The sequence below is a fragment of the Triturus cristatus genome, chromosome 6 (assembly GCF_964204655.1).
Source record: "Triturus cristatus chromosome 6, aTriCri1.1, whole genome shotgun sequence".
In the NCBI taxonomy this organism is placed as follows: Eukaryota; Metazoa; Chordata; class Amphibia; order Caudata; family Salamandridae; genus Triturus; species Triturus cristatus.
In genome coordinates, this window is record NC_140589.1 from 1,479,799,266 (window position 1) to 1,479,814,908 (window position 15,643).

General features: G+C 40.5%; 1 protein-coding gene across 2 annotated transcripts in view; it reads right to left on the bottom strand.

The window, feature by feature from the left end:
* PSME4 (proteasome activator subunit 4) overlaps positions 1-15,643 on the bottom strand; it is a 1,714,764-nt gene that overhangs the window by 1,397,248 nt on the left and 301,873 nt on the right. For both annotated transcript variants that reach the window (XM_085612595.1, XM_085612594.1), the window contains 3 exons: positions 14,822-14,911; positions 4,980-5,044; positions 4,734-4,884 (listed from right to left, as the gene is read on the bottom strand). In XM_085612595.1, the coding sequence (XP_085468721.1) occupies positions 4,734-4,884; positions 4,980-5,044; positions 14,822-14,911 (306 nt within the window). The remainder of the gene's footprint in view (positions 1-4,733; positions 4,885-4,979; positions 5,045-14,821; positions 14,912-15,643) is intronic.

A 15,643-nucleotide genomic window follows, 5' to 3' on the forward strand; every position in this document is an offset into this window, starting at 1 on the left:
AGGGCAATCTCTTCGGAGACCCCTTTGTAAAGGAATTGGGGAAGTTTGTTAATACATTTAATTCATTGGACAAAGCCCAAAAGTCCATTAAACGCATCTTCACCCCGCATGTTTTTGGCGCACCCGGTCGTGCCAGGGAGCGCTCGCCCGGCCGTCCCTACAATAGAGGCTCCTTTAAGTCATGGGAACCCCGGAGGGGTCAATGGTAGGATCCGGAGAAATTCGGGAACTTCTACCCAACAAGAAATTATCCACGCCGCAGGGGCGGCAGAGGTCGTGGGAATGCTTCCTACAATAATCAGCAAGGTAAGAGTTCAACCCTTAGGGGAGGTCAAACTGGGAGGCATGCTACAACTCTTTTTTCACAATTGGTTCTTACTAACCTCCGACGCTTGGGTTTTACACGCCGTCAGAGGTTTCCAAATAGAGTTTTTCAACTTACCAACCCGACATCAACGTCCAAGACCCATAGTATTCACACAAGAACACAAAGCCCTTATAGACCGGGAGGTCTCGGAGTTGTTGCGAAAAGGGGCTATCGTTCCCTCGACCTTACACCCCTGAGGTTTCCTCACCAACCTCTTTTTAGTGAAAAAACAAGATGGGGGTTATCGACCTGTGATCAACCTCATGGACTTCAATGGTTGGCTCATTTATCGCCATTTCAAAATGGAAGGTATTCACCTTCTCAGGGATCTACTGCAGGAGCAGGATTGGATGGTCCACTTGGACCTCAAGGATGCGTATCCGACGATCCCAGTGTTTCCACCGCACAGGCGTTTCCTGCAGTTCCAATGGGATACCCAGATCTTCGAATTCGCCTCTCTTCCTTTTGGACTGTCTTCCGCTCCGTGGTGTTTTACCAAGGTGATGAAGCCTGTGGTGGAGCACCTCAGATCGGAGGGCGTCCGGCTGATAATATATCTGGACGACATTCTCATTATGAGCCAATATTCCCAACACCTCCTTGCTCAACTGCAGCAGACAATAACCCTGTTAAAGTCTCTGGGGTTTGTGATCAACGAACCCAAATCGGATCTGATCCCGTCCCAGATAATACAATTCCTGGGCTTCATGATAGATTCAGTTGCCACAACCTTATCCCTCCCGTCTCGGAAGTTATCAAAGACCAGACACGAACTGAAACGCACTTTGGCACGACCCACCATATCTTTGCGCCACTTAGCCAGAGTAGTGGGCCTTTTCTCGTCGTCGATCCAGGCCATTTTCCTGGGTCCCGTGCATTACAAGGCCCTGCAACGCCTCAAGGCTTATCATCTACGCAAAGAATTCACTTACTCTCAGTTTGTGCCCCTCTCCGAGGAGGCCAAGACGGAACTCCAGTGGTGGATAGCCAACATGGAGGCCTGGAATGGCCGGGCTATTTTCGGCTCTCAACCCGACCTGGTGATAAGAGTCGGACGCCAGTGGCTCCAGCTGGGGTGCCCGTTGCGGAGAAGTATCTACCGGCGGAAAATGGTCCTCCTCCAAACAGACCCTGCACATCAACTGCCTGGAGTTGATGGCAGGCTCGTTCGCGGTGAAGTGCTGGACAAAGAACAGGGTCCAGAGTTGTGTCTTGCTCAAGATAGACAATGTAGCAGCAGTGTGCTACATAAACCATCTGGGGGGGGGGGGGGGGGGGGGGGGTGGACACGTTCCAAGGCATTGTCCAATCTAGCTTGTGACCTTTGGGAATATTGTTTGTCCAACCAGATATCGCTGTCAGCGGAACATCTACCAGGCTCATCGAATCAAGAAGCGCACTGGTGCTCCCGCCATTGGAAGGACACCAGCCTGTGGCAGCTACATCCCAGAGTTTTCCGGGAAATACAAGCTGTTTGGGATCCCTTCTCGGTGGACCTTTTTGCCTCCCGGCTGGATGCCCAACTGGACCGTTACTACAGTTGGCTCCCGGATCCGGAAGCTCTAGCAGTGGATGCCTTCCTCCAGGATTGGAGCAAAGAACAGGGTTATGCGTTTCCCCCTTCGCAATGATAATGCGGTTATCCACCCAGGTGAGGAGAAAACAGGCGGACCTAGTGGTAAATACACCGATATGGAGGTCGCAAGCCTGGTTTCCAGTTCTGATGGAACTTTTCTGGGATTTTCCAATCCATCTACCCCCCGGTCAAGGTCTCCTCAAAGATCCTCAGGGTAATCCCCATCACCTCCTGACTACGGGCAATCTGCAGCTGATGGCCTGGCGGGTTACAGGCAATGCTGGAAAGTCCCAGGCCTTTCGACAGAGACTGCCACGTTGCTCGCTAAGTCCTGGGCGGACAGTACCAATAAGAGATATCGGTCCGCATGGTCCCGCTGGGGAAATTGGTGTCTTCGACAACAAGTGGATCCGATGGGGGCAGATATTGTCTACAAACTTAATTTCTTAGCCTCTTTGGCGAAGGAAGGTCTGGCCTATCGGTCAATCAATACGTTTCGTTCGGTGATTTCAGCAAGGCATGTGCCTTTGGATAATCGCCCTATTGGCGAACACCCCTTGGTTTGTAAGCTACTGAGAGGTATCAGGCTGTCTGTTCCTCCTGAACCGCGTTACTCTGTTTTATGGGATGTCAACAAAGTTCTCAATCTGTTTCGGTCATGGCCATCCAACAAATATTTGTAGAGGAAAAAAATTTCAGCTAAACTAGTGATGCTTCTGTGTTTGATATCCTGTCGCAGGGTTTCGGATGTGAGGGCCCTGGATCTCACGCGCCGGGTTTTTACTCCGGAAGGTGTTACATTTCACATTTTTAGATGAACCAAATGCATTTCACGGTCTATATCCTATCCTGCTTTCCCTAACATTCCTAAGTTGTGTGTGGTTAGAGCACTCAAGGCCTACGAAGTGGCAACCTGCGCGCCTTGGAAGGTATTTTACCTATATATATGGCAGTCATCGGCACCCCGCATACCTACCTGCTCCCTGCTGACGAGAGGCAATTACCTCGAAACACGTGTCCAGGGATGGCATTATATTTCTATATACTCGTGGCGTAGGCGTACTCACCGTAGCCACTACACTGTCCAGAATCCTTTGGGGTTATTTGCAGCATGACGAGCAGTGTCGCGACCCATTTACGTAAATTACTAATAGCTCATTCGAGCGACTTTGGCTGACGAGCCCGGTGTCTGCACCTGCGCGCCTTGGAAGGTATTTTACCTATATATATGGCAGTCATCGGCACCCCGCATACCTACCTGCTCCCTGCTGACGAGAGGCAATTACCTCGAAACACGTGTCCAGGGATGGCATTATATTTCTATATACTCGTGGCGTAGGCGTACTCACCGTAGCCACTACACTGTCCAGAATCCTTTGGGGTTATTTGCAGCATGACGAGCAGTGTCGCGACCCATTTACGTAAATTACTAATAGCTCATTCGAGCGACTTTGGCTGACGAGCCCGGTGTCTGCACCTGCGCGCCTTGGAAGGTATTTTACCTATATATATGGCAGTCATCGGCACCCCGCATACCTACCTGCTCCCTGCTGACGAGAGGCAATTACCTCGAAACACGTGTCCAGGGATGGCATTATATTTCTATATACTCGTGGCGTAGGCGTACTCACCGTAGCCACTACACTGTCCAGAATCCTTTGGGGTTATTTGCAGCATGACGAGCAGTGTCGCGACCCATTTACGTAAACTACGAAGTGGCAACAGTAGATATACGTCCACAGGGCGTCAGACAATTGTTTATTGCTCTCACTAAACCACATGGGGCTGTTTCCTCCCCTACGATTGCAAGGTGGGTGCGATGGGTGATGCAGGAAGCAGGTATAGACACCTCCCATTTTGGAGCTAATTCGGTTAGAAGTGCAATGGCATCCAAAGCTTTCTCTTTGGGGGCGCGGCTAGAGGATATATTAAATCCAGCAGACTGGTTCACAGACTCCACTTTCAAGAGATTTTACTTTAAGCCAGTGTTGTCACTGGGATCCTTGGTGGTGAACAAGCTTTAAACTAGCCTAATCTGAAGCCTCCGGTCCTGCCATAGAATGCTAAATTTCCTAGCTATCGTGCAGGAAAGTTTCAATTCTATTAAGGACGCGGAGGCGAGGATTAGCCCACCCTTCTTTCTTCAAACCCTCCCAGAACATCCTCGTACGTGGGTGAGCAAATAATTCAAGATGGAACTCTGTTTTTGCAGTATTTTAATGTGGCCTTTTGTTTTTCTCACATTGCAAAGTTCTTTGCTGATTGGAATGGTATTTTTCTAGTACCCTGGTGCCTCGTTCTTACCCTGATCCTATTGTTTTGACTTGGGGTCGGACGCTGGCAAGCAAGATTAACTGAAGACTGCCTTGATTGGGTCACAGGAAGAAAGAGGAGGGTAGAGCGTCCTTGGGGGAAGTTATGGAGATTGGCTGCCTCTGTTTGGACTGCTTCAGACTTAATTTTTCCCTGTGTTTCATGGGAAATGTAGTTTTATGTGTTATTTGGACTTTTGTAAAGCTGCTGGAGAGAAATAAACTAAGAAAGTACAGCCTAATCCTCGCCTCCACGTCCTTAATAGAATTAAAACGTTCATGCACGATAGCTAGGAAATTTTGAATTAGTGTCTAAAAAAATTAATACAAAATATGTAGAATGAGAGAACCTGAGGGTATATTGAATCTATATTTCTTACAATGACTGTCAATGTTATCAAAAGTTGGATAACCTTCAATTAGTGATTTTGTAAAACAATTAAAAAAAATTAAAAAGTATAAGACTAATGCTGTTTACCTTAAATATTTCCAAAGAACATTGTGTGAGGATAGTACTGAAAGTGGAAGATAGTCCCAACTCAACCAAGCTTTCCAAGTGGGTCATCTTTTCTGTTTCAGTTTCTTCCCTTGTTTGTTCAAGTGTGCTGCTCTCTATAAGAGCAAAGCATCTATGACAAAAATCACAAAGAATAATGAATTACCAAACAGATTATAAACAAATAAAATAACACAATGTGTGTTTTGTTATTAGAAGTGCACTCACCGGTCCATAAATTGAAGAACGAAATCTTCAAACTCAGCAGAAGAAGAGCAAAGCTCTCTCTCAATCTGTAAGTTAACAAAGCAAACAAAATGTCTTGACAGTGACAAAAAACACAGGTTTCGACTAAACAGCTGTATGAGAAGGTTAACATTTTGATTGTCCTTCAATGCTTCAAAAGTAGGTGGTGCTAGAATACAAACCATGCAAAACAAGCAGGGATACTTATTAACATGATTTGTTTGCCTTTGAGCCTAACCATCTGAAATTAGAAATCAGGCAATACATGGATATATCAAGCTTAAAATTAAATATTCTTGAAGGAAAGAATGGCGAGATGATGATTTGGGCTAGTTATACAATAAAGACTAGTTGCTACTGGGTGACGAAAAGAATACCAGTGTATTTGTGCTACTCCTTTTACTGCTTCTGGTTAAGTATTAAGGTCAAGGTACTGGAGACTGAATGCACTTTAAAAAGCTATGAAAATTGCTAACCTTATAATCAGGCAGGATACAACATGCTTTTGATGGATGAACACTTGCCAAATTCAATATATTGTCTATCAAATCAGGGACAATGAAAAGCAGAGCCTTGACTTTACTGTTAAATGGACCATGAGATGGAGGGGAATAATAAAGACGATTATTAATAAATAAGCAAATTTGTGATTAATGACAATCCATTCTGTTCATCAGACTACCTAATATCAGGGTGTCTCCAAGAAGTATCATTGTATTTAAAAGCGAGATCTGAAATAAGCTTGATGGAAATTATGAATTAATTTTCAAATCCAAAATGGAACAGTAGAATCTTGTGTGCCAAAGCTGCATACAGGAACATTACAACTTGCACAATGAAGGGCAGACAAACAAAAAAAAACAGGGATGTAAGAAACTAACAATAGTTACTATACAAGATTCTCGCAGTAAACAGGCTTCCGGTCCAGCCATTTCTTTATCACTACCAAGGAATACTTCAATTTAAATCAGATAAACATGGGAAATAGGGCAACATTAATATATACTTGGCCTATACTTGGTCTATAAAGTTCAGTGGTGGAACACAATTCTATGCTTTTGTGTAGACTACAGCTAAGTTTGTGATATACACAACTCAGTTGATCAAAGCAGCTGTGGTGTACTGCCCTTCAAAAAGAACTAAAATTCTTTGTATCAGGCTTTCTGACTGCCTTTCAAAAACAAAAAATGGTAAAACCATGGTGGTCACAGACTTTAATGTCTGATTTCAGGTATCACTGAATAACATGGCAACAAGCATCATGTAAACGTCAAGCAGTTATCACGCTTAACGATTCACAAGAAAGACTCCACTTTAATGAGGATTTCAGCATACAATGCCCGGCCTAAATAGACCATTACTAAGACACAACTTGTTTGATCATGCTGCTTTCCACTCTGAACTGGCTCCAAAAAAACTGCCCAACATACAAAATTCAGCTTCTGTTCAGAACGAAGGAGGAAATCACAATGTTAGCACATGAACATTTATCAAGTCCCACTAATAAAACAATTGTGGGTGCAACTAATTTGGGTAAGCTAAATGGTACTGCTGAATATTACCATAGAGTACTGAAGACTTGCAGATGAGCTGCCTTTCAAGGTCAAAACTATGCAAAGCTGCAACTGTACAGGGTAAATATGTTTCATAATCCAATTTTTTTTATTGGCTTAGCAACTTTTTCAAGTAATAATGTAACATGACAAACCAATCCTTACAACCACTAACGCAAAACACACAACAGACTTGTGGAGTGCCCTACGAGTTTTTAACTCTGGAAAAAATAGAGGACAACAGAAGAAGATACAACACACTACGGTCACTTCGCTCTTTGAGGTTAAAAAAAAAAAAAGGTGATTAATAAATCCTTCAGTTTAAAGTACCAGTGTCAGCAAGTTCTACTACCAATTATCGACCATATTCATAAATGCCTCATTTCAACTGGGTTCTATTCTCATCTCAATAATACAAGCCTGGATTATGGTTCAGCCTGAAACTGCCCTCTTTAGGCACTGCTAATTGCAATTGCAGATGCCCATCTGCCAGTAAAGCTTTTTGGAAAAGTGGTGAAAATCAAACTGCAGGTTTATCTTGAGACAAAAATCATGCAAGGGCCTGTAATTGTATTCCACCCAAAAAGAAGATAGTCATTCTTACTGCATTCCAATCTTTCATCTTAGACATTGTGTATGTGAAATCCTACTGGACATTTAGGTTGCTTGAACAATGTGACCAACCCTTCAGCTATCATGCATCAAAAAGTGGGCATTATGTGGAACAGACCAGGAAGAGGTTAGACTATTTTCTTATAAACAGGTAGGCTACAGTTTGCCTGAGTGACTTTTGGTAAAACACATCACGGGAAAGCGGTCATGTCCCACACTCCTCGCACGTTTGCTGTTAAAGATTTCTTGTTAGCCTTTACCCTATGTGTTGCTGGGATTAGTTTTATTTCAACACTATGCTGACAACATACATGCATGTAGTATTCAGATGGTCGAACTCTCCTGGTCCAGGCCGGCAAGCATCAACCCAACATCTCAGACAGCAGAGCTTAGATGAACAATTGATTTACTTTTAATAAGATCAAGATGAGCATTCCTTCTTTTGGTACTGGATAGTGATGTGAACAATTAGTTTAGAATCTCTACTAACAGAACCCCAACAGTGGTTCCCATACTGCACCATCAGACAAGGTTGAGACTTTGGGCTATATTGAGATTCCACCATGTCAATCAAAAGGCCAGTTAACATAGTTTGTTGCTTTAATTATGTACACTTGCCCACAGAAAGCAACCTTTTTCTGTTCAATTTCCACGGGACAATAACAACAGGTGTCCTTTTGGGTTTGAAAACCCACTTACAAAAAGGTCAGGTGGTTCAGAGCTCTACAGCCACAACAGTTACCAAATAAATAAAAACAGCACTATTTACTAGTAAAAATAAGAATAACATTGAATATGTTTATTCTACCTTACAAAGCGTAGCGCAGGCCAGTGCCACTGTATTTGAAAACCAGCTCTGCCACAGCATTTGAAAATCAGCTGCAGAGTTTACTCTATAGTCCACCCAGAATTTTGCAGTCTACTGGTAAACTACTATTGGAATATGTGTAAAAGTGTACAGGTTGGAAATGAACTGCCTCCATTGTATGAAAACGCTGAAGAGCCATGTTGTTATGTTGTTATATACAAGACTAATAATAATATAAATATATACATATAGTTTATTGATTTTTATTGAATCACCACATCAGTACAACACAAGGTGCATGAATATGCAATCACAGATGCATACCAATTAATAATCAGAGTCATGTAACGTGATGACCATGATCCTCGCCATTATGACATATCAGATGTAAATTACATTTGTTTTACCACACAGAATGTGTACTCTCCAAAATATTTCACTGGTAACCTGATATTTACCATCAATGTATGCGTCCAAGAGAACAAATGCTTTTTTCCAGCTGTCCCTTTTTTCAATGTGTTTCATTTGGTTCAATCTCTACTCTCTCCTTCAAGGTATAAAAATTAGCAGAGTAGGCCCCAAATATCTCTGGGGTGATCTGATACTGCCAGCAGTGTGTCATACGTTTTAGCTTTCTCATAACCAAGTTTTACTGGAGTCTTCGAGGTCCGCTCTTCCATGTTATGACAACCATCCTTCTAGCCATGAGAAATGGAAATGCTACCAGTTCTCTTGTTTTTCGGCAGCTCGGCTGCTTACTCTAATAGCACAGTAATGGGAGTGAGGGGGGATCTAATATTCTAATATCTGACCTAAATTATTTAACACTTTTATATTGAGGCATCCCATAGTAAGTAAAAAAATCTGCTTTAGGGGTTCGCCATCTCATGCACACCGGATCCTTTGTAGTGTCCAGTTTATGGGAAAAAATGAGTGTAATAGTATTGGTGTATGGATTGAAACTGCACCATGATAGTTCATACGTGGAATATCCATCTACATTCTGGACAATAAGTGACACATTTGGAATCATTCTTCATGCTCTAGCAGGAATTTTGTGTATGTGACCTGTAATGCATGTCTCAACCTTCTGTAGATGAATACACTAGAAAGGAGATGGTGCAGAGTTCTTTAGAGTGCTCAAGTGCTAACTAGTTCCCACCAATCCTCTTGCTTCTGTAGTATTTTTTCAAATCCCTCCCACTGCTAGAGGTTTCTAAAAATGAGTTGGTAGTGCAATTTCTGGGGAACACAGCTGCATGGATCCAGCAGTACTTGCCATCTCATGTACTGCTCTGTTGATGCCACAAAGTTAATGTGTGTCCAAGATACTCAAATTTCAGTGATATGGCTAGCTGCAATGTTCCAAACTCTAGTAATCCCCTCTCAGCTGCAGTTGAAGTACATATGGTGTGGGGCAGTATCAATGTCGCAAAATGTACCTCTGCCACCAGGATATGCAGTTGAGGAACTGGGACTGTGAGTCCGTCTTTCTAATATGGCACATGTCAGTGCTAACTGAACAGTGGACAGTCGATTCGAACATGTCCACCCACACAATTCAACGTCAGCAATAAGCAATGTCTGAAATAAATACTTTAGGCACTATTAGCATTTTGATCAGCACATTGCACCCTGCCACAGCAGTAACTTAATCTATCGACTTTATTAGTCACATCTGCCCCTTGATATCCATGAGTAGGACAGTCGTATCTCTGTTTATTTTCATGCCCAAGAATTTAACAGAACGGTTTTTGTGGTATTCGTGAGTGTGCATACCTCTGATCTACTCCAGAGTATCCATCGTCCCAACAGGTGAACAAATCTCAAACATTTATTGAGAACTGATGTCAGGTTAACCATCTGCATTCATGGTTATTAATAAGCATCATGTATAAAACAACAATCTTTGCAGATCACTTCCTCAGTGTGCATGCAATATCCGACAATAAGGGCAAGAGGGGACTTCTCTGTTGCATTCCTCTGATTATCTCAAAGGGTGTTGGTAAGTATCCACTAATGCTCAGACATACTACCGGGCCAGTATAAAGCAGATCTCTGCACTTGGTCCTACAGGAGCCCAATCCCAGCCTTCACATCATTGTCCTCATAAAAGGCCACTCTACTGAATTAAAGGCCTTCTCAGCCTTTAGGAGGACAGAAACCACCAGTAATTCTGGATTTACATCATTAAGTATTTCACAACCTGGACTCAGAATATTAGATGTGGCTCTTTTCACGATGAATCCAGCTTGATATGGCAAAACCGAGCTTTTCATTAATGAAGCTGCCCAGCTACTATTATTCTGGCTAGTATTTTTGTGTCTGTGTTTATTAGGGAACATTTTTCAATAAGATTGGACCGATTTTCAGCTTTCCCTGATTTCAAGAACTCCATGATTAACCCCTCTTTTAATTTAGAGGAAGAACATAATTTTTAAGGGCCTCTTTAAACAGAGGCAGGAGCTGGGGGCTAAAGGTTTCTCAAAACTCCTCCTAGAATTGAGTCCATCACCCTGGGAACACTAGCCAGTGACATAACAGAGACACAAACCTTTGTCTGTGCGCATTGTCTAGAAACGCCATTGCAAGTTCATTTAAGTAGTTGACTTTTTCTCCATCTGACATGTCTGACATGTCTTTGATGGCATATAAAGCAAACATAAGGAGATGATGGACCGAGCGCTGAAACTTTGGTGAAGAACAAAATTTTGCTTGGACGATTATATTTTTGTAGGCAAGAAATTCAGCCGCAAGGGTGAGGGAGTTCAAGCTCTATGCCATCACAAGCTTTAAACTGGCTTTCATTGTAGTTATTTTTGGAATTCCACGTTAGATAAACCATTTCTTTACAAAAAATTATTCCAAATGGCACTTTTCTGTAGAAAGGTCATTACATGCTCGTAATGTGGAATCAGCCTCCAGCTATTACCTGGAAAACATTATGAATATTACTATGGACAAACTACGCTTTGCCTACGATGAACAGCACATAAAAGATAAGCTTCTTCCAAGCAACCTACCACTATATGGAAAGTCTCACCTTTAATCAATAAACAATTGGCCCACCCCAAGAGAGGCAAGGTAGTAACAGCTTCTCTGATTAGGACAGCCCCACTTGAGATATTTGTAAAGCAGCCACATGCAAATAAATCCATATCTCTGCTAGGTCTTTTATTTTAGACTCGCACTCAAGAACAGATCCTTTCGCAAAGTAAAAGTTCTACTCGTCGTCCCAGATGAACATTAAAGAATAGGTTTAGTTTGCTATTCTAATCTATCTTCTATGACTAACAGAAAGAATTCCATCACAGAGAAGAAAAAGTTAATTACATGCTGTTGCAGCTTTCTTTTAAAAATAATTATGTTGCTATGAGGATTTTCGTCACATGTACCATGATATATTAAACATGGTTATTAGGGTGACTGGACGTAAACAAAGAAATACCTACCAGGGGCATATTTTTAGATAGAATCATATGATTAAGTATTAGGATTACAGGGAAGTAACCTTTTCATCTTTATCATTGGAAACTCTAAACAGTAGAACAGAGTAGCACGCTTATGCACAACCTTTGAGGAAGAGTCCAGAAACCTAATTAGAGATGGCTAAGCAAACAGAATGGCAAGTGTCAGTAGGGAATGACAAATAGTCTGCGGCCAGCATGAACAGGTCTTTCATTGTAGATTTAGCATGCATGAGAATGATTGGCCTTTATCATTAAGCTATTTTTTCTGGGAAAGATAGGGTGCCTGCCAGACTTAAGAGATACTCTTAATCTCAACCTAACAATATCTAACACCACTGGGATCAAAGGAGACTCATCACTGGACACAGGTTTCCAGGGACAAAAATCACAAACGCAGCTGGAAATACGCGAAACAAGAAAACTTTCTTCAAAGCAGTGGATAGTGCAGAACACAAGAAAAAACACACTTAGTTATAATACTAGATTAAACTACAGCCTAACTTATTTAACTAGAAGAACAGAAGTATTGCTTCAGGGAACATTTGCAGCTTTTGCATATAATAGGTGCTGAGGTAATGGCTCAGTATACAAGTTCTATATTAATATATTGCCTTCGTGATCAGCAAAAAAAATTAGAGCTCCTCCTATAACAAGGTCTCTGAGCTGCAAGGCCTTTATTGTGGTTCACATTTTCTACAAACTAAACAAACGTTATGCTACCAAAAGAATAAGAAAAGTGCATTCTGTGTATGTAGCAAACCGAAGAGGATGCATGAAGATATACTGGCATATAATGTTTTCAGGCTTAAATGGCCATTAGGTAAGGTTAATCATCATGTTTTTTAAAATACAAACATGTCTAGATACTGAGGCATGTATATTAAACATGTCTAACTCGATCCAACTTACATTCACAATGCTTTTTATATTACTAACACTTTTATTTGATTCCACAATTCAAACCACCAACATGATGCAAATCTAAAATAACAGTTAGCAAAAACAGTGCATATTTAAATTAACTCTCTAAAGTATTGCATCAGCAACTAAAATGCATATTCAAATTACTTATTCATAAAGTTAAACCTCCTCAAAATGAGAAATCACATTTGAGAAATCAAATAATTTAGCAAAGTTCCTGATTAATCAGGATACACTTTAGATGTTTGTAGTACTTTAGCAACCCCATTTGCTCTCAAAATGCAGCAAATAATAGAAGATCCATAATTTGAAATTCACATCCACATAACTGACACCACCATATCATCTTAGACAAGCACCTCTAACTTCAAGAAATTACTAGCAACGGTAGTTGCCCTAATAAATAAAACAAGGTGTGCATACACTTATGATGGAACAGAGACATATGACCAAGACATTCCATTATTTAAATATTAACTAGCATACGATTTTCACATGTGAAGATCCATGTTACAGCTAAAACGCCCATCTTTAATTTTTCCTTTAATACTTTCTTAAAATGTGAACAACAGTTGGAGTTAGTTACAAATAAATGTTGGAGATTTCAACAAGTAATCAATTTATCAAAAATAAATGGCATAGGAGAAATCTTTAGGCATCCTATCCCCAAACCTTATGTGAGCCCAGTTCGCATAAAGTAAGACTATGCAACAATTGAGAAAACTAAAAACACAAACTCTGGAATAAAAAGATCTACCTCCGAGAGGTCGTGATAAATTTCCCTTCCACCATTTTAACTAAGGCCTTACTTTTTTTTTTGCCTGTCAGAAAATTTGGTGTCATAGATCTAAATTAAATATCACTGTAACATATGCAGATGCATTTGGGTAAGTGTTTAGAGAGAGAACCAAACAGTGAAAAAATGAATTTAGAAAAATAAAGAAAATTGTGCCAATAAAACAGAACACTTGCAGTGCAAGCAACAAAACCACTTAAACCATAACCCCAACAAAACTGAACTCCTCCTCATCCAGCCTAAAGGCAAGTCGATTTCTGTCCACAACTGGCTTGACAACCTATCTCTACTAAACTGTAAACTTTCTATCTCCAACTCTGTTAAATCACTTGGGATTACATTAGACAAAAACCTGAGCATGAAAGAGCATATCAATGCCTCAACAAAAAGTGCCTTATTCGCGCATAATTATTATTATTATTTTTTTTTTTAAACAAACCCTTCATTCCCCCTGATGGCCTAAAGACTGTAGTGCAATCATGCAATCCTTAGTCCTCTCCAAGCTAGACTACGGCAAAGCAACGATCACTGGTATCCTAAAAATCAACCATATCCCGATTAAATCCATGTTCAATGCAGCGGCTAGACTCCTCTCCGTGGAGAGCTGTTATGACCACATCATTCCCACACTTAAAAAACTCAATTGGCTACCAATGGAAGCGAGAAAAATATTGAAAAACAGCCCAATAAACCCATAAAGCTCTCTACACTGAAAAACCTATCAACCCTACAAACAAATTATCCAAAGCTGGCTAAAAAAGACCTTTGCAAAGCTCAAACACTCTACTCCTAATTTCACCTAAATTCAAGAAAGAAAAATCACAAACACCTTCGTTCTCTGGGAATGCACCTAGAATTTGGAATGCCCTGCCAAAGGATCTTCGTACCACTCAATCTTTCATGCACTTCAGGAAAAACCTCAAACTACTTCTGCTCAACAATTACCTAAACCCTACCTCCTAAAACAATCAATGTCCTCGGATACACGTCTCCCTTTCCCCCAATGAGGTTGAACTTCGCTACCTCCGGATATGTGCATGTACTTCTCTTAACCCTCTATCAACCAACCTTCGATACCTCCAAACTCTTTCACCCATGCACTACACTATCTATTGTATTTTTGTACCCTGTATTTTATCCCCTGTATTCCCTGTAAATGTTGCTGCACAAACTGCGAAAAGTGCTCTGATACCTTCAGGTCACATTTGCACTATGTAAAAGCCAAAAAATAAAAACATAAAATAATCCTTTTATTCTACAATAAACAGACAAATTCACAATTTGAGGACACAATATTAAGAGCATATCAAAGTATTGCTTTTTAAACTATGTAAACGCTAAAAAGATACAGAATGAACCAAAATAATTTAAATAAAGATTTTAACTCTCTCATTTCTCTCTCTTCTATTTTACTTACTAGAGTGTAATTCCATTTCATTCCAAACTGAAGGCCTACAAAGTATTTATTACATATCTGACGGCACATTACAGTTAGTGCCGTAGATCATACCATAAATCTTGTAAGCATTTGTCTTTCGCTTTTAGTTAATATTATCTGGGTCAGCCAGGAACTTCACCACAAAAATTAGATCAATCAACAACATGTCTATTCATTACAATAATATAAGGGTAACAGACACGATTTGATGTAAAATATAACTTACTTCTGTGAGGTCATTTCTGTAATGCAGTATGGAAGAACAATCGACTAAAGGCACAAGTGTGGAAAATGTTGCAATGAACTGGAATGTGATCTGTTAGGAAAGTTAAAAACAGAATTTTAAAAACCTAAAGTTTATTGCTTTCTATTTACATAATTAACAGTTTAGCAGCATAGCATATAAAATTGCAGACACCTTTTAATCATTTCACAGATTTAAAATGTTAAAAATGACCACAAAGATCAACTCTGTTTCGGCCCGAGTGTTGCCAAAACCCTGTTTTGTTTATATTTGACTATGCAGCAGAAAATATTTACTTAAATCCAGTAAAATTCAATAAACAAAAAATCATCTTGGGCTACAACAACTTTGATTACATATTTACATTATTTGTTCATCAACAAGCAACAGATTTTAAATACATTTTAACATAGATCTGTAGATTGAGCCTAGCATTTTTCTGTAATTACATATTTTCCTTCCTTTCCAACTGATGGAGACAGATTAAATTGAAGACAAGCATTTGAAAGAGGAAGCCGCATATGCAAAATCAGAGTTAGGCACACCAGGTTTGCGGAACACTTCGGGCAAGAGGAGCATCACTCAATGTGGTATACAAAGAATTCAGATTTCAAAAAAGTTATTGCCTTTGATATACTAGAATGAGCACGAAGTTTATCTGAGCAGGAATTTTATAATACCTGGTAACAATAAAAAGTACATGGTACACTCAAATTGGCAATAGGGCCTTTTGAAGTCACAATGTATTAAATGTACATAACAGTAAAAGCAGGCCCCGTAGATGATACAGAAAAGGGAGCATGA